At 39.4% G+C, this 21,748-nt stretch overlaps 1 protein-coding gene and 1 pseudogene across 2 annotated transcripts in view; both read right to left on the bottom strand.

Annotated features, from left to right (window-relative positions):
* TMEM244 (transmembrane protein 244) overlaps positions 1-12,264 on the bottom strand; it is a 43,156-nt gene extending 30,892 nt beyond the window's left edge. For both annotated transcript variants that reach the window (XM_070073611.1, XM_051854335.2), the window contains exon 1: positions 12,121-12,264. In XM_070073611.1, the coding sequence (XP_069929712.1) occupies positions 12,121-12,153 (33 nt within the window). In that variant the 5' untranslated portion in view covers positions 12,154-12,264. The remainder of the gene's footprint in view (positions 1-12,120) is intronic.
* Positions 12,265-19,750: 7,486 nt separating this feature from the next.
* LOC100340924 (tubulin alpha-1C chain pseudogene) lies at positions 19,751-21,074 on the bottom strand (annotated as a pseudogene).
* Between the last annotated feature and the right edge of the window lie 674 nt (positions 21,075-21,748).

Here is a 21,748-nt window from a genome sequence, read left to right as displayed (position 1 = left end):
TCTGGCTGGTAAGCAGGAGCTGTAGTGCCTCCTGAAGCCTCAGGTGGGATTTTTAAGTGGGAATTTGATGGACAGCTGGGAGATCTGGGTTCCTGAGCTAACTGGGCAAGAGACAAATAACCAATTAAAATGAATGGATATAAATTTTATTCCATGAATAATAAAGAAATGCACACTAAACCATGGGAAATACTGTTCTCCTATCAAGGTAACCGACATACTTTCAAACACTGAAGATTTTGTTCTAAAAAATGAAATTGAGATGGTTAAAAAATGACGGTTTTAATGGAATTTAGCACAATACTGTTAGAAAGCAATATATCAACCCATATTTTTTTTTAAACTTTTATTTAATGAATATAAATTTCCAAAGTACGATTTATGGATTACAATGGCTTCCCCCCCATACCGTCCCTCCCACCCACAACCCTCCCCTTTCCCACTCCCTCTCCCCTTCCATTCACATCAAGATTCATTTTCGATTATCTTAATATACAGAAGATCAGCTTAGTATACATTAAGTATGGATTTCAACAGTTTGCTCCCACACAGAAACATAAAGTGAAAAATAATAGATGATTTTTTTTTAAATGATGATGAAATCAGAGCAGACCTATTGTCATGTTTAATCCCAGTGAGAGTCAAGTTGGGAATTGATAATTTCTTTTTTTTTTTTTTTTTTTTTTTTTTTTTTTACAGAGGATCAGTTTAGTATGCATTAAGTAAGGATTTCAACTGTTTGCACCTCCATAGAAACACAAAGTGAAATATATTGTTTGAGTACTCGTTATAGCATTAAATCTCAATGTACAGCACATTAAGGATAGAGATCCTACATGAGGAGTAAGTGCACAGTGACTCCTGTTGTTGACTTTACCAATTGACACTCCTGTCTATGGCATCAGTAATCTCCCTATGCTCCAGTCATGAGTTTCCAAGGCTATGGAAGCCCTCTGAGTTCTCTGACTCTTATCTTGTTTAGACAAGGTCATAGTCAAAGTGGAGGTTCTCTCCTCCCTTCAGAGAAAGGTACCTCCTTCTTTGAAGACCTGTTCTTTCCACTGGGATCTCCCTCGCAGAGATCTTTTGCCAGAGTGTCTTGGCTTTCCATGCCTGAAATACTCTCATGGGCTTTTCAGCCAGATCCGAATGCCTTTAGGGCTGATTCTGAGGCCAGAGTGCTATTTAGGACATCTGCCATTCTATGAGTCTGCTGAGTATCTCACTTCCCGTGTTGGATCACTCTCCCCTTTATTTACTCCATCGGTTAGCGTTAGCAGGTACTAGACTTGTCTATGTGCTCCCTTTGACTCCCAGTCCCTCCACCATGACCAACTGTGAACTGAAATTGATCACCTGGAACAGTGAGATGGCATTGGTACATGCCACCTTGATGGGATTGAATTGGAATCCCCTGGTATGCTTCCAACTCCACCACTTGGGGCAAGTCAGCCTGAGCATCTCCCAAATTATACATCTCTTCCCTCTCCCATTCCCACTCCCATGTTCAACAGGGATCACATTTCAGTTAATTTTCAACACTTAAGAATAACTGTGCATCAATTACAGAACTAAACCAGTCATATTAAGTAGAACAGATAAAAAAACTACTAAGAGGGATAATGTATTAAGTTGTTCATTAACAGTCAGGGCTATGCTGATCAAGCCACCGTTTCCCATAGTGTCCACCTCACTCCAACAGGTTTCCCTCTTGGTGTTCAGTCAGTCGCATATTTTTTAAAGTGTGGTTCTCAATCTAAACTATATGTTTCTTCTAGGAAACAGAAGGGTTTTTTTTTCTTTATTTCTTTTTTAAAGATTTTATTTATTTATTTGACAGGTAGAGTTACAGACAGTGAGAGAGAGAGAGACAGAGAGAAAGGTCTTCCTTCCGTTGGTTCACCCCCCAAGTGGCCGCTATGGCTGTCGTGTTGCGGCCGGCGCGCTGAGCTGATTCAAAGCCAGGAGCCAGGTGCTTTTTTCTGGTCTCCCATGCGGGTGCAGGGGCCCAAGGACTTGGGTCATCTTCTATTGCTATCCCAGGCCACAGCAGAAAGCTAGACTGAAAGAGGAGCAGCCGGGACTAGAACCAGCGCCTATATGGGATGCCGGCGCCACAGGCAGAGGATTAACTTACTGTACCACGGCACAGGCCCCAAAGCAGAAGTTTTTAAAAAAGTTTTATTTATGTATTTGTAAGGCAGAGGGATAGAGAGGGAGAAGAAGACGGACAGGAAGAGGGAGAGGGAGAGGGAGAGAGAAAGAGAGAATATTCTATTGGCTCACTCCTCAAATACCTGGATCAGGCAGAAGCCCGGAGCCAGGAACTCCATTGGGGTCCCCTAGATGAGTGGCAGGAACCATCAGGTGCTGCCTCCTAGGGTGTGCACTAGCAGGAAGCTGCAATGGAAGCAGAGGCAGGACTTGATCCCCCGCATTCTGATATGGGATGTGGGTGTCCCAAGAGGCAGCTTAACCTGCTGCATCACAATGCCCACCCCAAAAACAGAAGCCTTGGTGATGAAATCATGATTGACTTCTCCCCCTTTCTTAGATTTTCTAAATTTTTCATGAAAGAAAGCGACCTCATCTCTAGCAATTAAAGCTTCTTTGGCTTTAGCCAACTTTCTCTGAGCATTATCTTTATCTGTAAAATTAAGCAGTGTTATTTTTAACCCTTGGTTCATTTTCGTTTTTAATATCTAACATAAAGTGTGGATTGTGCATAGAAACACATCTACTTGTAAATATACATAAAAAATTGTGGGCAATTTGAATATTTTCTCAGGACCTCTGAAGCCTATCTGAGGATCTCAAATTAAAAATCACAAATCTCAATGAATATTCCCACTCTATATAGATGCCACGTAGAAAGCATATATAGGATAAGCTCCCCTGTAGAGAGATTCATCCCTCTCCTAAGAATTAAAGAAAGCATCAACCCAGTTATAATCTCCACAACTATAACAGGTGTTGCAAACTGTATAGACTATTTGTAGAGCTACTATCTTAAATTATATTTCAAACTTTAATGTGTTCATTCAGCCTGTTCAAATTGCAAAGAAGAGAAAATTCACCCTCTTGATGAGTATGATAGAAGATACTTCAGAATTAACTAAACTCTCCAAGCAGCTACCCACTACACTTTCTACCACTCAAAATCCACAATACTCAACAGGTAAGCACACAGTGGCACTGTGATCCAACAGCCACCATAAAAATCTTCCATGCTAGGGCTAAATTTTTCCAGTCTCTATCTTTCTTTTTGTTTCTTCTTCCAACTTTAACACCAAGTAATGGACTCCCTTGCTTGTGCAAATACACAGGAAATGGGAATCTGAATGGAAAAGTCCATCACATTCTGCTGGGTGGCACCACATTAGTTGGCGCTCTGGCAACCGGTGCCCAAGGACAGCTCACTGGTGTGTGGAGGACAATCTTCTAGTTAAATGTTCCCCAAAGCAAACAGCAGAATCCATATCAGAGTTCATCTCAAATAAAATACACTGATCTATGGAAAAGAAACCACACAAAAACTGCTAAGGTAAGGGGTAGTACCCAGAAAATGCAGAAAGAAACAAAGTCATTGGCAGACTCCTGTCCTATTGGCTGCTGTTAAGCTAATAGTGAGGCAAACGGCAGAAAAAGCAAGGTCAGATACAGGCTTCGATAAAACTGATGTGATGGCATTCGCTATAAGGATTGAAGTAATTCCAGGAGGAAAGGGGAAATTATTTTTCCAATTTTCAGCTACTGGTTACTAGTTTTTAGTCAATTCACAACTTTACAATTCCCTCCCAACCCATAAAGTTCAAAAAAGTCTGAAATAATTAGGTGGGGTGGGCATCCAGAGAAGCAATTAAGATATTCCTAGAGATACCTGCAGCAATAGTGCAATGACATGCATGGAGCTGTCATCTATGGTAGCCAGAGCTTTCTTTCTCCTAAAGGACTTGCCTCAGGCTGCCTCACAGTTAACTTATTTTTTTTTTATTAATAGAAGTACATTCTATAATATAAAATATACAGTATAGTAAGTACATAACTCAGGAGCACAGCCATTTCATTATCAAGTGGTATGTCCCATACCTAATTGCATGTGCTATTCTTTTCTAGGACTGGAAGTGCAGTGGGTCTGTTTACACCAGCAGGCGATGTAACAACAAACATGTGGGAGTGCATTGCCTCACAGCACTATGACAGCTATGACATCACTAGGCAACAGGAATTTTTTAGCTCAATTATAATGCTGTGGAACAACCATTGTAATAATTTGTTTGTCATGGACTGAAATACCACTATACAGCATATGACTGTCATAAATATTTATTAATTCAGTCCTAGAAATAATACACAAAGGTAAAAATATAAACAAATCTAACTACTGAACTAATAGTTATTATAGAAAGTTTGGAAAACATAAAAACATAAAAAAAATGAAAACCACTCATAATCACACTTCTCAGTCCCAGAACCGTTATTCAAACAATCATAAATTAAATTGCTATTAAATAATCATCAGATTTTCCTGGTCAACATCTGTAGCTTGTAGAGATAAGTGGGGGCTCTATGATTCTCTCCATTATCCTCAATTCAGCAGCTAAAAAATATAAATCTACAAGAAAATACAAAAGTCTTAATGGTATTTGTTTTTATATTTTTAAAAATTTTTATTTATGTGTTTGAGAAAGAGACCGTACATCCACTGCTTTACTTCACAAATGTCTGTAATGGCTGGTCCTAGGCTGGAACAAAGAAGCCAGGAACCCTATACAGCTCTCCCCACTGGGTGGCAAGAAATCAGCTGCTCGAGCCACCACTCTGCCTGCCAGGATCTGCATGAGCAGGAAGCTGGTGGCAGGAGTCAGAGCTGGGTGTTAAACCTGGGCACTCGAATATGGGACTTGGTCTTCCTCACCTGCAACTTCAATGCTAGGGCAAGCAACTGCCCATGTTGTTTGTCTTTCAATGCTGAAATCACAGACATTGCCTTTCAACTTTATTGAATTTTATACATTTCTAATGGAAGAAAAAGATGAGTTATTTTGTTGTTGTTGTATTTTTGCAACAGCAGCAAGTCCTACTTAAATTGTGCCATGTGCACAAACACTTATTGGCAAACAAAAAAAAAAATATTTGTAAAACCTGTTCTCAAAAACTGGGGGGAGTCACCCTCTCCATCTTGCAGCGCTTACACAAGCACCTGGAGTTTGCCAGGTTTGCATCCAGGCAGTCACAATCACATCCTGAAGTCAGTGTCAGCCATCCTAGCGTGAGGGTCTACACATTTCTCCATGGAGTGGGGGGACAACACAAGAATACAGAGCTCTAGATCACGGGTGCTCTTCTGACTATGTTTAGGTTACTGAGCTTTGCAGCTTCTTATATTTTATCCATGTATGAGTAATGACGCTTCCTTAGTTTTGCATGATTTGAATAAAACTCACTTCACCACTGTTTCAGTTGATCATTAACAATGCCTTTAGTATGGTTTTCAACAATAATTTATTTTATTTTATTTTATTTATTTATTTTTTTGACAGGCAGAGTGGACAGTGAGAGAGAGAGAGACAGAGAGAAAGGTCTTCCTTTGCCGTTGGTTCACCCTCCAATGGCCGCCGCGGCCAGCGCTGTGGCCAGCGCACCGCACTGATCTGATGGCAGGAGCCAGGTGCTTCTCCTGGTCTCCCATGGGGTACAGGGCCCAAGGACTTGGGCCATTCTCCACTGCACTCCCGGGCCACAGCAGAGAGCTGGCCTGGAAGAGGGGCAACCGGGACAGAATCCGGCGCCCCGACCGGGACTAGAACCCGGTGTGCCAGCGCTGCTAGGCGGAGGATTAGCCTGTTGAGACATGGCGCTGGCCAACAATAATTTTTGAAATATCTGAACACCTCTTCAATTGAGACTACCAGATAGCAATATTTCAGTAGCTAACCAGCAATCATGGGGTGGTAAATTAACATTAATCCACAAGATATTATAGTAGAAGATTTAGTGTTTTACACACAAATATATTTTTATGTTAATATTTATTTCCTGCTTTCAATGACTTGAAATGTAAAGATATTCTTGGTGTAAAGATGAAAGGCACACTGTATAAAAGTAGCGCAAAGTTATAATATTTATTTCTCACTGGTAGAAAGTAAAGAAAAAACTTCCAAAGAACTTAAGAAGTATTTTTCCAAAATTTCATTATATCAAGGACATTCTCTTATATAACCATAAAGCTATTTTCATATACAAGAAATTTTTCATGGTTGTAAAATATTATTTGTATTGTGTCTATATACAAATCTTCCCAATTAGCCTCAAAATCTGACAATTCTAGAGTTAACTTTAGAATCATCGAACTTTTAAACATTATGTTTGCTTGTATTTATCTTTCATGTCATACTTGGAATCTGTCTGATGGTTTACTCAATATGAAATTCTTTGGGGAAGAATTCTACAGAGATAATCTTGTGTATTTCTTGCTGAATCTCATGAGGAGATGTATTAATATGATAATGTGTAATTATGAATGGTGGTCAGTTTGGTTACTTGGCAAAGGTGATGTCTACCTGATTTCTATTTCAATTGTACTGCTCATTCTTTAAAATTAATATATGGGGTAATGCTTGAGACTGTGTGAATATCCTATTCCCCAAAAACTTACTACCCAGTGATTTTAACATCCATTGATATTTCTTTTCTGAATCAACTATTTACTTTGGTTTTATAAATTGATAACTTTATTATTCTAATTTTCCCTTCTACATTTTAAAAGGCAATCTTGCATACAGAATCTTTCCTTTTTATCCTTGTATTATTTTATATATTTATTATGTATTCATTTATTTTATAAGCCATGGTTTTTTATTTTCTGTGTATCATAATCCATTAATATCATGATTCTTAGAGCGGGGAGAGAGGGATAGAGATTGTTCCCATTTGCTTGTTTACTCCTTGAATGTCCGCAACAGCCAGAGCTGGGGCAAGGTCAAAACTGGGAGCTGAGAACTCAATCCACATCTCTCCTGTGGGTGGTAAAGACCTAAGTACTTGAGCCATCACCTGCTACCTCCCAGGGTATACATTATCAGAAAGCCATAATTGGTAGTGGAATTGAGACTCAAATTCAGGGACTTCAATGTAGGATGTTGATGTTCTAACTGGCACCTCAATTGCTAGCCCAAATACTCAGCCCAGCATCGTGTTTCTTGTTGATGCTGAAATCATGACAAATTTGACCAGTCTGAGCATTTACAACATACTGTTTGCATTCTTTCCACATATATCCACCCCCTGCTTCCTTCTTCCTTGCTCTCTCTCACAACACAACAGTCCAGTGAGATACGATTTTCTTCTTTACTGACTTTCCATATGCACGTTTGTGAGTTTTCTGTTTTCTTCCATTGATCTCTCTGCTTCTCTATCTATTCATGGGTCAAACACACTGTTCTACAGTGGAAGTTTTGTAGTGTATTTTATCTGGTAGAGGCATTTGTTAAGAGAGTAGAGCTCATGTTATGTGTTCTACCACAAAAAGCCATGAAGGGAGAGGGGGAGAGGCACAAGGAAACTTCTGAAGGTGAAGGATATATCTATCCCCTTGCTTACAGTGATGGTGCTATATGTACAAGCCTAGGTTCAAACTTATCAAATTATATATATATCAAATGTGTATGATTATAATTGATAGAATTAAAAAAAAATCCAACATGGGAAGTGGGATACACAGCAGACTCATAGAATGACAAATGCCCTAAACAACACTCTGGCCTCAGAATCAGCCCTTAAGACATTCAGATCTGGCTAAAAAGCCCATGAGAGTTTCTCAGGCATGGAAAACCAAGACACTCTGGCAAAAAAAAAAAAAATACCTAAATGAAAGATCTCTGTGAGTGAGATCCCAGTGGAAAGAACGGGCCATCAAAGAAGGAGGTACCTTTCTCTGAAGGGAGGAGAGAACTTCCACTTTGACTATGACCTTGTCTAAATAAGGTTGGAGTTTGTGAACTCAAGAGGCTTCCATAGCCTTGGCAGCTCATGACAAGAGCCTTGGGTGATTACTGATGTCATAAATAAGAGTGTCAATTGATAAATCAACAACAGAAGTCACTGTGCACTTACTCCCCATGTAGGATCTCTGTCCTTAATGTGTTGTACTATGAGAATTAACAATAAAACTAGTATTCAAACAGTACTTTATGTGTCTGTGTGGGTACAATCTGTTGAAATCTTTACTTAGTATATACTAAGTTGAACTTCTGTATATAAAGAGAATTGAAAATGAATCTTAATGAAGAATAGGATGGGAGATGGAGTAGGAGTAGGGATGATTTATGGGTGGGAGGGTGGTTATGGGGGGAAAATGCTATCACTTATATTTCACTTTATTTCAATGAATATATGAATAAACATAAGTAAATATATCACTTATATTTCAATAAAAATACCTGGTATGGCTAGGCACCCATTATTTCTCTTCTTTTTCAAGTTTTCATGGCTGTGTTAGTTTTTATTTTTCCCTACAAACTTCAAAATCCACTTAGCTAGTCCCATAAAACAGCTGTGTTATTTTTATTGGGATTATGTTAAATGTATTAGTAAGAGGAGAATAAAAGATGGCTTTAAAATGTTTACTCATATGATCCAAAAGTAAGAAAAATCTCCAAACTTATCCAATCTATGTTTGTATCTTTCAGCAATATTTTAATTTTTCCTCATATAGATTTTATATACTTCTGGTTAAGTTTATTAAATTTCTTTTTCTACAAATATAACTGAAGTCTTAATCTTCAATTCATCATTTAACGAGCTATTGTTTATGGGTAGAAAGTTTCTGATTTTTGTATCTTTATGAATGCTTATTATTTGTGTTACTGTTATTGATTCTCTATGATTTTTCAGATACACTATGATATTATCTGTAAACAGAGACAGTTTCATGCCTTCTATTTCAATTCTTATAGCTCTTTTGTTTATTCCAATCTGAACGAATTGACTAGTACCTCCAGAATATTTTGCAATAGTAGTGCAGTTAGTGGGTATCCTAGCCTTGTTCTTGGCCTTCTTGTGAAAGCTGCTGGGATTGTCCATTAACTAGTCTAATATACAAGCTTTAGGACTAATCCCTCTTTCTCTCTCTGGAGCTGCATTGGAAGTAGACAGCCAGACGCCAATACGGAATACCAGCATCACAGCAGCAGCTTAACCTGCTACACCACTAAACCACTCTCTTCGAATGTTTTGAAGGCCCCTGGCACATGATCTTTGAATTCCCCTGTGAAATCCTGGCCTTGTTCCTGTAATAACCATCTCCATCTATTCGGTGAAAACTGGAAGCCCTGGTATAATTTTGCAAAGCATAATGCTCCCATCACCTACAGCAGCTTATTCTTCTTTCCAGAGCAGACAGCTGTTTATTCCACCTCATATGTCATCTTCCCACTCTGCCCCTTGCTCCAAAGTAGAATAAATCCCTCCTTTTAAAAAGTTTTGCTTCCATAGTAATTGCAGGTATGTCTTAACAAATTTGATCACACCTGTGTTACCGCACATGTATTCGTGGAGAGATGCATTTCTCCAACCTCTCAAAGGCAGAGATACTAATTTATTCGTATTTGATTCTCCATCTTCCAAAACAGTACTGAACTCTTGGTAGATATTTAACAAATGCATAGGAAAGAAGAAAAATAATGAAAGCTCACTCCAGTGGGAACCATAATTCAATAATAAAGAATTGTGGTCCCTATGGTCAGATATACAGAGGTTTCCCTCCCAGTTCCTCACTGGCACATATATGCAATTGGCTAGTTATGTTCTGAGTTTTCTACTATTAATCTGTAAAATTTCATAGGAGTCATGTTGAAAGCATGCATCAAATTTCTAGCATCTTATAAAAATTCATAGGGCCAACATTGTGGCACAGTGGGTTAAAGCCCTGGCCTGTAGTGCCAGTATCCCATATGGATACCAATTTGAGTCCTGGTTGCTCCACTTCAGTTCCAGCTCCCTGCTAATGTGCCTGGGAAAGCAGCAGAGGATGCACCCATGTGGGAGACCAGGAAGAAGCTCCTGGCTCCTGGCTTCGGATCTGCTCAGCTCAGCTCCAGCCATTGTGGCCATTTGGGGAGTGAACCAGGAGCCTCCTCCCGGTCTCCCACACTGGTCCAGGGGACCCAGGGCTTGGGCCATCCTCTGCTGCTTTCCCATGCACACGAGCAGGGAGTTGGATCAGAAGTGGAGCTGCCAGGACTCGAACTAGTGCCCATATGGGATGCCAGTGCTGCAAGCCGGGGCTTTAACCTGCTGCACCACAGTGCTGGACCCACTTCTGCCTATAGGAAAGCTTGCTTTATAGTCCCTTAAACAATTCTTAGAGAAATCATAATCTTGGCTCTCTGACATATAGGAACATAGCACAGATGCAGGCTTTCGAGAGTTATTCCCCCTCAAAGTGTCTGCATGAATAAAATGCTCCGATTCGAGTGAACAACTCCAAGAAATGCAGGAATCTGTTCGGCCTCTGAAATTTTTACACACTACATTTGTTTCACTGAGCAAAGTTTACATAAGTTTAATGCAATCATTAAATATGTATTCGACTGGAGTAGAATATTGTATTCTGATCAACAAAACATTGTATTCTGAACAACAACTTAGCAGTCCTCATACCTGGGCTTTTTTCCCAGTTCTTGTGCTGTTTCTCCAGACAGCAAATTAATTAAATGGCCTTTGGCCATGACTCTGCCTTGAGTCAGCTTTCCTCTCCTTTAAAATGTAGAGATGGGGGGATTTAATTAGCCCAACGCCTGGCACATTTCATGCGCTCAGTAAATATTTGTGGAGTTTTCGAGTTTTCTTTGGGTGAAGGTCATTTTGCTATTACTATTAATTGAAGAGAATGCCAGTAATTCTTGTTGTTGATAATAATGACAGTGAGTAAAGACTTAAGAAAGGCTAACTCATGGCTTACAGGGATGCATTGTGAGAGTTTAAATTTTCAACAACTCATCTGTTTTGACTATATCCTCTATTGGTTTAAGGTTCTAAACTTGTGTTTCTACACATAAAGGTCTGGGGTTCTGAAATAGTGGAGAATTGCCCCAGTTATCTTGATCCTTCCAGTTCAATGTGTGTGTGTGTGTGTGTGTGTGTGTGTAAAACCTCAGACTAAATATAGAGTCCCCATTCTTTGTGTAAGCTACTTAAGATAAAGGACATTATCTTTTAATTTTTATCCCTGTACCAAAAGTTATCATTGCTAGCTGAACCCCAAAATGATATATAAAGTATGAACAGTTTAATATCCTCTTAAAAATAAGTTTAAAAGATATTTCCCCTGAAATAATGTTTTTTTCTGATCTAGAAAATTTCTTCTTAGCTTTGCCCATGCTCAACATTTCTTACTGATGATATATGTGGTGATAATGGCAGTGAGCAGAAAGCACTTGAGGAAACCTGAAACGCTGATATTTCACTACAATGAATGTAGCTCTAATTTGCAATTGTAATCTAACTTTTAAGTAAAAATCTGATTTTCTAGATTGTCTTTTGCTTCAGCCTAGGTCTTCACAGACCCCAAGTCTGCGTGAATTTACACAGCTGCTTTGAGGCTTTGCATATATTTCCTTGTTTCAGGTTCTTTGATTTTTTTTTAAAGGGATATTTTTACACTAAACTAAAACACAATTATTAACCCCAGCCTCAGGGGAAAAAGAAAGTAACAAACCTACAGCTTAAAATGTTTCAGGACTTAGCCTTTAAAATCTTGCACACCTTTTAGAAGTTACAAAAATAAAAGCCACCCCCTTCAAAAAAAAAAAAAAAGTGAGGCCAAACGGTCATGATTTGAGAAAATGATAGCAAAAGTGCAGGTGTTAATACTAGAGAGCTTGCTTCTGAGTAAAATGGGGCCTCTGAACCAGGCACTGCTCAAGTGTTACAGAAGCCGTTCTTGGGCATGGGCACCTCCAGTACTGCATAATGCAAGCAATACAACAGAATGTTTTCTGAATGGTCCCCCACCCAAAAGTGAAACAAGCTGCCTACTTACAGAGGCCATTCATAGAGCATGCTCACTTACACTCGTGCTAAGCAGCAACTGAAAGACAATGCAGACTTTCTCTTTACCTTGGTTGGAGCAACTCTGACCCGCAGGGCCATGTACACATCGGACGTCAAGGAGGTGCTGAAAGCCACATCCTTATATCGGCGACATCTGGAAGAAGAGACAATTGTCACTGTGAGCTTTTCAATTACTGCTGGAGACTAAGTGTGAGACGCAGCAGTGCAGGATGATTGGATTACACAGAATGAGACAGAAGCCATCTGTGAGCCATGCGTAAGCTGCTGAGTGCCAAAATGAACATCCTTATTAGACAACTAAGTTCTCATGCCATTGGTAGTTTGGTCACATTTGAAAGAGGAGTTGATTGTTTTGAGTCGGTGCTGCAGATAGGCAGAGACTTGGAATTCTCCCTGCTTTTGGAGTAATTACAGTCTCATGCTTAAACTGGGGGCCCAGATTTTCGGTCAGGAGTCTTGAGATTGTCTCCGAAGATGCTGCCAGCAGTCTGCTGAAGCGAAGCCTGTCCGCTCTGCCTCATTCCCAAGGGCCGGAGACTTCTGGAGAAAGAAACCTTTCGTCCCTTTCACATCAGGGCAAGCAAACATTCAAAGTCTGACTTAGGAAACAGAAGGGTTCCCAAGCTCTAAAATAATGGCCCTTACACAGCCAGTGAAATGCTTTCAAGAACGGCCTGGATGCCATATTGGAGCTCTTTCTCTCTACAATCCTCCCTCTACTGGAATTTATCCGCTCACCTTCTGCCTGGCACCAACTTTAGATGGGACGTTACCTGTGTTTTGAAATTTGTTTTCCCATCACATGCCCTTGTGAACTTCCATCATGAATGCATTCTGCAATATATGCCATGCATGAAAGCGAGAGTGCAGTAAAAGGGAAAGAAGTGTCTTTAATAAGCTGAGAGCCTGATCATTTTCACCTTGATATGTTACTAAATTTAACATTCAGGATGCATATTCATAACACTATCAATGTGATTTGACTGATTTGCCTTAGACAATTCCTTCAGTGTGTGTTTGCCTTACTTCCTGCTTATATTTTGAGTTCTTATAGAGAAAAGCTCTTTCACCTATCAGTAGCTGTAATAGTTTGCAGTGTCGGCTTCAGATTTCAGCAGAAGGTGGACTCAGTAAGCGTTCGTTATTCCAGTCCCATGCCAAGCTCTGCTAGTAACGGCAGTGGGCCAGCCTTTCTCCCCAAAGAGGGCAAGTAGTGCTTCCTGGGAGTCAGAGCTCGGTGCAGAGCAAAGGACTTGTATCTGTCTTACTCCACTCCTAGCACATATGTAGAATTTTGCATATAGACAAGGTTCCATCTAAATTAATCATTTAAATAGTAAACACTCCAAACCTACCATCCCAGGAAAGTGAAACTTTACATTGGCAGCTAACTCTAATTTTATTCCAATCATTCAGCTGAATAAAATGTAGAAAAGTACTAATTTCTTATGTGATTACACTGGAAAAATTAGGTGGTCAATGGAGTATATGGGTGGCCATTGTATGTTCTTACAACAAAACATGTTAGCTGCTACAGTGATCTGCAGAGAGCAGAGCACTACACACACACACACACACATTTGGCAGCTCCAATTCTGTTTTCCAAGTTTGCTAACAACCAATGTAACGTGTGCGTATATTTATGGGTACATAGGTGTATGTACTGACATATTATACATAATATGTTACCTATATTATATATGTATCATGTCTATATTAACACCACTCTCATTTGCATCTGTTTCCAACCACCAGCGTCTTGCTAACTTGCTTACCTTCAGAGTGCTGAGCTGTGTGTTCCCCTTCCCCTTTTCTGGTTACAAAAGCCTCAGTCCTGCTAGTTTCTAAACTGAAGCTGTGGCTCCTGATTTGCAAATCTATTCTTCACCTGAATAAAGCTGTCTTTACTGTTAAACTTTTGCAATTCTTCATTCACAGCACATACATATATATCTTTTTCATTCAAAATATTCACATGATAGTTAAGAAATAAAATACACAAAACTCTTTGCATTCTTGGGTTCTGAATTGTTCCACTATGACATTTTATCATGTTTTAAAATATTTTCAGTCCCTCTATATCATTTGTATCCAGGATTCTTCTCTGTTAAAACCTAACTTTGCTATTTCTCTCTTGGTAGAGACATGCAGGAACTTAAAGGTATTGAAGAGATATTTTCTATCTAATTTTGAATTGCTTTCTGATAAAAGAAAGAAAATCAGTAAAAATACACAACCATTAATCCTAAATAGTTGGGGTAGACCTGTTTACAGTTTTAGAAAATTATGAATTCTGGATTGACAATAGGGTCCATGTGTTACATCACATGCCCATGGGGTCTAAAACACTCCTCTGTACTCAAGCATGTTATTTGAGCAGCAGAAGATATGAATACACACTGCAGGTGGGATAAATAAAACCTGTAAACAATTTAATGTTAATTTGGTTTTGCCACCAAATTTTTTCAGTTCAGATAATGCTCTGCCAACTATGGTCATAAAAAATCATTTTCACAACTTTTTTAGATTTTTCACCTTCACAGATAATTGTGGACAAGTACAGATTTAATTTTAAGAATTTGCAGGTGGGTCGATGAGAGAACTCCTGTTAAATTAATTTAAATGTGTTGAAATGAAACTTAACTTCATATATAAGCAAACTGCAATCTAATTTTAAAATATGTTCTTGTACCACATAGCTGAGTCTCACCCAATCACGGTCCTTGAGCTTCAGCCAATCACAGGATGCCAACTGATTAGATCTTGCCCATAAGGCAAATGACTCATCACACTATGCCCAAATAAAGCAAAGCCAAGCTGCAAATAATCAAACTGTTTCTGTCCATCCCTTCCTTTCTTTGTATGTAAATGCTGCCTGCCTTGTTGCTGGGTACAGTTATCTCAATCTCTCCTGGTTCTTCTTTTAAAATTTTAAATTTATTTGCAACAGGAAAAGGAGAGGGGGGGGGGGAAGAGAGAGAGAGAGAGAGAGAGGGAGATGGAGAGGGACAGAGAGAGAGAGAGATCCATCTGCTATCTACTTGTTCAGTCCCCCAATGCTAGTAACAGATGGGCCTAGGCCAGGTCAAAGCCAGGAGCCCAGAACTCCATCTGAGTCTCTCACATTAGTAGCAGGAACCCAAATATTTGAGTCATTACCTGCTGCCTCCCAGGGTGCACTAGGAAGGAGCCAGGGATCAAATCCCTGTACTACAACATAGGATGTGGGCATTCCAAGTTGCAGCTTAACCATTACACAACAACAGGGGACCCTCTCCTAATTTTCAGGGCTGCCCAATTCACAAATCTTTTTTTTGTTCAGATAAATACCACCACATTTAATTTACTGTAAGAGTTCTTTTAATGCTCCCAGTACAATTTTAAACAATACGGTGAGGATAAAGGTGCCCCTTTAATGAAGTCAAATTATCCATGAGAAATAAAAAAGTAAAAGCCCTTTGTCTTCAGTGCCAGCATGAAGTGAAACAGCGTCCCAGTAATGCATTCTGCTCTTCTAGTACGGCTCACTTTGCTCTGGAAGCCTGGTAGGGTGTAGTTTGACTGTTTCACTCTAACCCATTTCTCCCTTTCAGCACCTTTCCATCACATCTGTTATTTGCTGCCTTTTTGAAATCAAAATAAAGTACTCCACAGGATATCACTAAGTCATCAGGGAGCCATGGAAATAATGCTCAAAGTTGGGGTAATGCTTTTTCTATTTATAGTCTTAGCACAATTTCCTTTAGGTTTAGGCCCACATAAGAGAAGATACACACACACACACACACACACACACACACACACAGGCCCATACTGATTGCACTGTTTCAGATTTGTTGAATAAAAAATTTTATCTTGAAAAATAAAGTCAGAATAAGGAGTGGTGCCCTAGATGTGAAAGGAACAGCATCAAAAAAACAATTGGTGTGCATGACTAGTTACAATCACCTAAGCCCTGATTAGATAGGTTTTATATTCCCTCCCATAAAACTAAACCAGAGCTACTAACAACTGCAACTATAGACAGGGTGTTTCTGTATCTCATCTGACCTACTTTTAAGTCAGTTGACCATATGCTGGGTCTTAGACTAGGCTTTATGGAGCAGAGGAATATTAAGAGGATATAGAAAAGTCCGAGAAAGTACATATGTAGCATTTATTTAAAACAAGGTTGGAAAAGAAATGTCTAAATTAGAGTAAATTGAATACAGTGTCATAGAATAAAAATAAATATTGAATTGTAAAGTTGGAGCCCCAGTTCAAAAGTAAATGGTATTTTCAATTGTAAGGGAACATATAGAGTGGTAGAAAGGAGAGAGTGAGCATTTCAGAGAAGAAAATCACAACTTACGGGGGAAGTGAGAGCAAGCCAAGGAACCCTCTGCTTTTCTAGAGAATGGGAATGAGACTGATGAAAACGTAGAGGTATCTGAGGCTTCAAAGGACAGACAATCACATTGTATTTTGGTTCAAAATAAATTATCACTGTTCTGGAGCAGGTTCAAAATGTCAAACAGCATATTAGGCACAATTTTACTTTTATATAGTGTTTATATTTTATTTTAACTGTTAAACAGAATAAAAGACTACACAGGAGATAACCCATTGATTTACTGAAGATGCTTGGGATTTGATTTTTGTGACCCAGAATAAGTGAGAACAATCACATTTAAAAAAGACACTTTGATCACAAAATAGGCAGCCTTCATAATAAGGGTCTGGCAAAGAAAACAAAATAAATGAGAGCAAAAATCACCTCAACTATTGATGTCAGCAAATTAAGATGATTGTAATGCTATTGATATGACTGGTGAAGTCATGAAAAACATGAAATGAGATGCAAACTGTTGTATTCAACATCATACGTTGCAGGGCCAGTGCATACTTTAAGCAGGGCATAAGAACCACCTATAGAGCTTGTTAAAGCTTCACCCCCAGAGTTTCTGATTCAATAAATCTGGGTGGACCTCCTGTTTGCATTTCAAGGTACCATATTTAGAGAACCACTGATTTAAATTATGTCCCCCAAAATGACCAATGGTGATGAACATGGTGATAGAGGTCTGGAGATGAGAATATAAGTATGGGAACTGCCCATACCCAGGTTACTGCTGAAACTCTTTTGTGGACATTTCTCATATGCCAAACTTTTAAATCATATTGAGAACTCCTCTCATCTGTTTTTGCTAGTTATACTGCTAGCGTTAGAGTAAGATAAATGTTCAGTTTCTGGCTGTTGGAATACGAAGGATTGAAATTTTTTTAAAAAGAAATACATTCTGAAAATAGAGAATGAGTGTGTACATGAAGATCAGAGCATAGCTTTCGATAGACACAAGAGAAAGAGCTTCGAGAAGGAATTGCCATCAGACATCATGTGGTTGTGGGAAGAAGTATCTCTACATACTGGACAATCTCTTCTAGAAATTTCCTCTCGTGCTCCATGAAGAAGTAAAAGGTGGAAGTTTAAAAGGAAAAGTTAATATGTCTACTTTGTATTCTAATTATTGTCAAGTACTCAGGTGCTTAAGTGAAGAGTTTCATGTACATATAAATTACTTCTGTGCCTGAGCATATTTGTAGAAATCTAAATGAGATGTTGTTCCATTTAAAATTTAAATAACTCCCTTGAGAAAATGCCAACCAGATTGCTTAAACTAGAAGGCATTGCATAAACATGTATTTGTTATTTACTTGTTAATTTCTTCAGAATCTTGACATATTTTGGGGGCTCCTGTATGAAGCCTAAAGCCCTCTGTCATATGATTTGATGATCCTAAAACAACGTTGAAAACAGTCAGCAGCATTGTGATGCATACGCAGGACACCATTTATAGAAAAGCAATTTTTTTCCCTCTCAGAGATAATGGTTACAAAGTGTGACACTTCATTGTTCCAAAAGAGTTCAGACATGCCTTGGCATGCACTTTTAATAACATGGCAAGTTCCAATCCACAAAAGCAACTTTTTAAAAATGGTGATTCAGGCTGATTCCAAGATGGCGGATTAGGGAACAACATACTGTGCTAGGTTAGGGAAGAACAGTAGAAAAAAAAAAGTTTAGGAAGTGCACTCTCAGAGGAGAATTGGAGAGAAAACCGCACTGAAAGTCTCACAAGTGGAAGAGGAATGCCATGGACCTGTGTGGTGGTATTTACTGAAAGTGCAGACATTACATTAAGCCAGAGAGGTATAGCCAAAGATAAAATCCATTAGAGGAAAAAAAAAAGAAATAAATTCTGCAAATGCATAAAAACAAATACAGAAATTCAAGAAACAAAATTAAGGAAGACACCGTGACTCCTCCAAAGGAATGGAACAATGTTTCAGTACTAGAATGTGAAGATGAGTGGATTGAGAAAATATCTGAAATGGAATTTAAAAAATTAATCATAATATTACTTAGAAATAATCAGAAGCAAATCCACAAATTAAAGAAATCATAATGACATGAATGAAAAATTTTCCCATGAGATTTTAAGGAGAAATCAAAATGAAATATTAGAAATGAAGAATTAAATAGATCAAATAAAGAATGCAATGGAAAGCCTTAACAGCAGACTTGGTGAAGCAGAAGAAAGAATATCTGAACTAGGAGACAAATCTTTGGAAATCTTACAGTCAAACCACCCCCCCAAAAAAGAGAGAAGAAAATAGAAAACTTAAAAAAACAGTGTCAGAGATTTATGGGATACTATCAAACAAATACAACATACAGATGTTAGGATTTCCTGAAGATGTGGAAAGAGAGACTGGACTAGAAGGCCTATATAGTGAAATAATTACAGAAAACTTTCCCAGTTTGGAGAAAAAAGGGAAGCCCAAATAGAGAAAGCACATAGAACTCCTAACAGATATGACCAGAAAAGATATTCACCATGATACATTGTAGTCAAGCTGTCCACAGTAAAACATAAAGAAAAGATTCTAAAATGTACATGAGAGAAACACCAGATTACTTTCAGAGGATCACCAATTAGACTCACGGCTGACTTCTCATCGGAAACCCTACAGGTTAGGAGAAAATGGTGAGATATATTCCAAGCCATAAGAGAAAAAAATAACTGTCAACCCAGAATACTGTACCATGCAAAGCTCTCCTTTATGAATGAAGGTGAAATAAAGACCTTCCATAACAAACAGAAATTGAAAGAATTTGTTGCCACTTGTCCAGCCTTACAAAAGATGCTTAAGGAGTTGCTACACACAGAAACACAGAAAGATAGCCATAATTATGCAAGAATGTGACAGCAGAAGATCCCCCAGTAAAAGTGCAAAAGAAATCCAAATAAAAATTGGAATACTTATGGAAAAATGGCATGGCCAAGTTGTTACTTATCAATAGTCATCTTGAATGTAAATGGCCTCAACTCTCCAGTTAAAAGATACAAACTGGCTGAATGGATTAAAAAACAAGACCCATCTGTTTGCTGCCTATAAGAAACACACCTCACCAACAAAGATATATGCAGACTGTAGGTGAAATGATGGAAAAAGATATTTCATGTTAACAGGAAGCCAAAAAAAAAAAAAAAAAAAGGGCAGGTGTTGCCATCCTAGTATCAGACAAAATAGACTTTAATATCAAAATTTTTTTTACATTTAACATGTAAACATCACTTTTATTGACAGCTTCACAAGACAGAGACAGACAACAGCAGCGTGTGCAGACAGGTTAATATTCCTCACCCTCATCCTCTCCTTCAGCACTGTCTGCTCCAACCTCCTTGTAATCCTTCTCTAGGACAGCCATGTCCTCCCGAGCTTCAAAAAAATCTCCCTCCTCCATCCCCTCTCCCATGTACCAGTGAACAAAGGCACACTTGGCATACATCAAGTCAAATTTGTAGTCCAGGTGAGCACAGGCCTTGGCCACGGCTGTGGTGTTGCTCAGCATGCACACAGCTCATTGCACCTTGGCCAGGTCTCAACCAGGCACCACTTTGGGAGGCTGGTAATTAATGCCAACCTTGAAGCCAGTTGGGCACCAATCCACAAACTGGATGCTACGCTTGGTCTTGATGGTGGCAATGTCAGCATTGACATCTTTGGGAACCACGTCACCACTGTCAGCAGTCAGCAAGCCATGTATTTACCATGATGAGGGGCACATTTCACCATCTGGTTGATCTCTGCTGCAGAAAGCTGTTCCTGGTAGGCTTTCTCAGCATAAATGATGGGGGCGTATGTGGCCAGAGGGAAGTGGATGTGGGAGTAGGGCACAAGGTTGGCCTGGAATTCTATCAGATCAACATTCAGGGCTCTATCAAACCAGAGGGAAGCCATGATGGAGGACACAATCTGGCTAATAAGGCAGTTCAGGTTAGTGTAGGTGGGGCGTTTGATATCGATGTTTCTATGACAGATATCATAGATGGCCTCATTATCTACCATGAAGGCACAATCAGAGTTCTCCAGGGTGGTGTGTGTGGTGAAGATAGTGTTGTAGGGCTCCACCACAGCTGTAGAAACCTGGGGGGCTGGGTAGATGGAGAACTCCAGCTTGGATTTCTTGCCGTAATCGACAGAGATGTATTCAAACAGCAGGGAGGCGAACCCAGAACCAGTTCCCTCACCAAAGCTGTGGAAAACCAAGAAGCCCTGCAGGCCCATGCACTGGTCAGCCAGCTTGCAAAATAAGTCCAGGATGAGGTCAATGATCTCCTTGCCAATGGTGTAGTGCCTGTGGGCATAGTTATTGGCAGCATCTTCCTTGCCTGTGATGAGCTGCTCGGGGTGGAAGAGCTGGCAGTAGTTGCCAGTGCAAACTTCATCAATGACCTGGGCTCTAGGTCTATAAACACCATCCCGGGAATGTGCTTGCCAGCGCCTGTCTCACTGAAGAAGGTGTTGAAGGAGTCATCTCCTTCCCCAGTGGTCTTGTCACTTGGCATCTGACCATTGGGCTGGATATCCTATTCCAGGCAATTGAGCTCCTAGCAGGCATTGCTAATCTGGACGTCAGCCTGGCAGACCTGGATGGGGATGCACTCACGCATAACAGGGCCTCAAAGGGACGTGCAGCACTGCAGGAAGTGAGGGGACAGTGACAAGAGCTCCCACTGACAGACCAGCAAAGAGTCCAGGGGAGAAGTACCAAAAATTGTTAAAAGAGATGAAGAAGAGCACTATGTAATGATTAAGTGATCAATTCAACAGGAAGATGTGACTATAATAAATGCATATGCACCCAATTACAGGGTGCTTGGCTGTTTAAAATAAATGTCAATGGATCTGAAGGGAGACATATACTCCAATACAATAGTAATGGGGGACTTCAACACCCCACTTTCATCAATAGACAAATCAACTAGATAGAAAATCAACAAAGGAACATGGAGCTAATCAATATTATGGACCAAATGGACCTAACTGAAATCTACAGAACTTTTCACTCACAGTTGCAGTATACACATTCTTCACACCTGTACATGGGACTTTCTCTTGGATAGACCATATGCTAGGCTGTAAAGAAAGTCTCAGCAAATTCAAAAAAATTGAAATCATAGCATGATCTTCTCTGACCACAATGGAATAAAGCTGGAAATTAACAACTCAAGAATCTTTAGATCATATACAAACACATGGAGACTGAGCAACATGTTCCTGAATGAACACTGGATCATAGAAGAAATCAAAAGAAAAATTAAAAAATTTCTGGAAACAAATGAAG

The sequence above is a fragment of the Oryctolagus cuniculus genome, chromosome 5 (assembly GCF_964237555.1).
Source record: "Oryctolagus cuniculus chromosome 5, mOryCun1.1, whole genome shotgun sequence".
NCBI classification, from domain to species: Eukaryota; Metazoa; Chordata; class Mammalia; order Lagomorpha; family Leporidae; genus Oryctolagus; species Oryctolagus cuniculus.
Note: the sequence above shows the minus strand (reverse complement) of the source record. Positions and strands in the feature narration are given on the sequence as shown.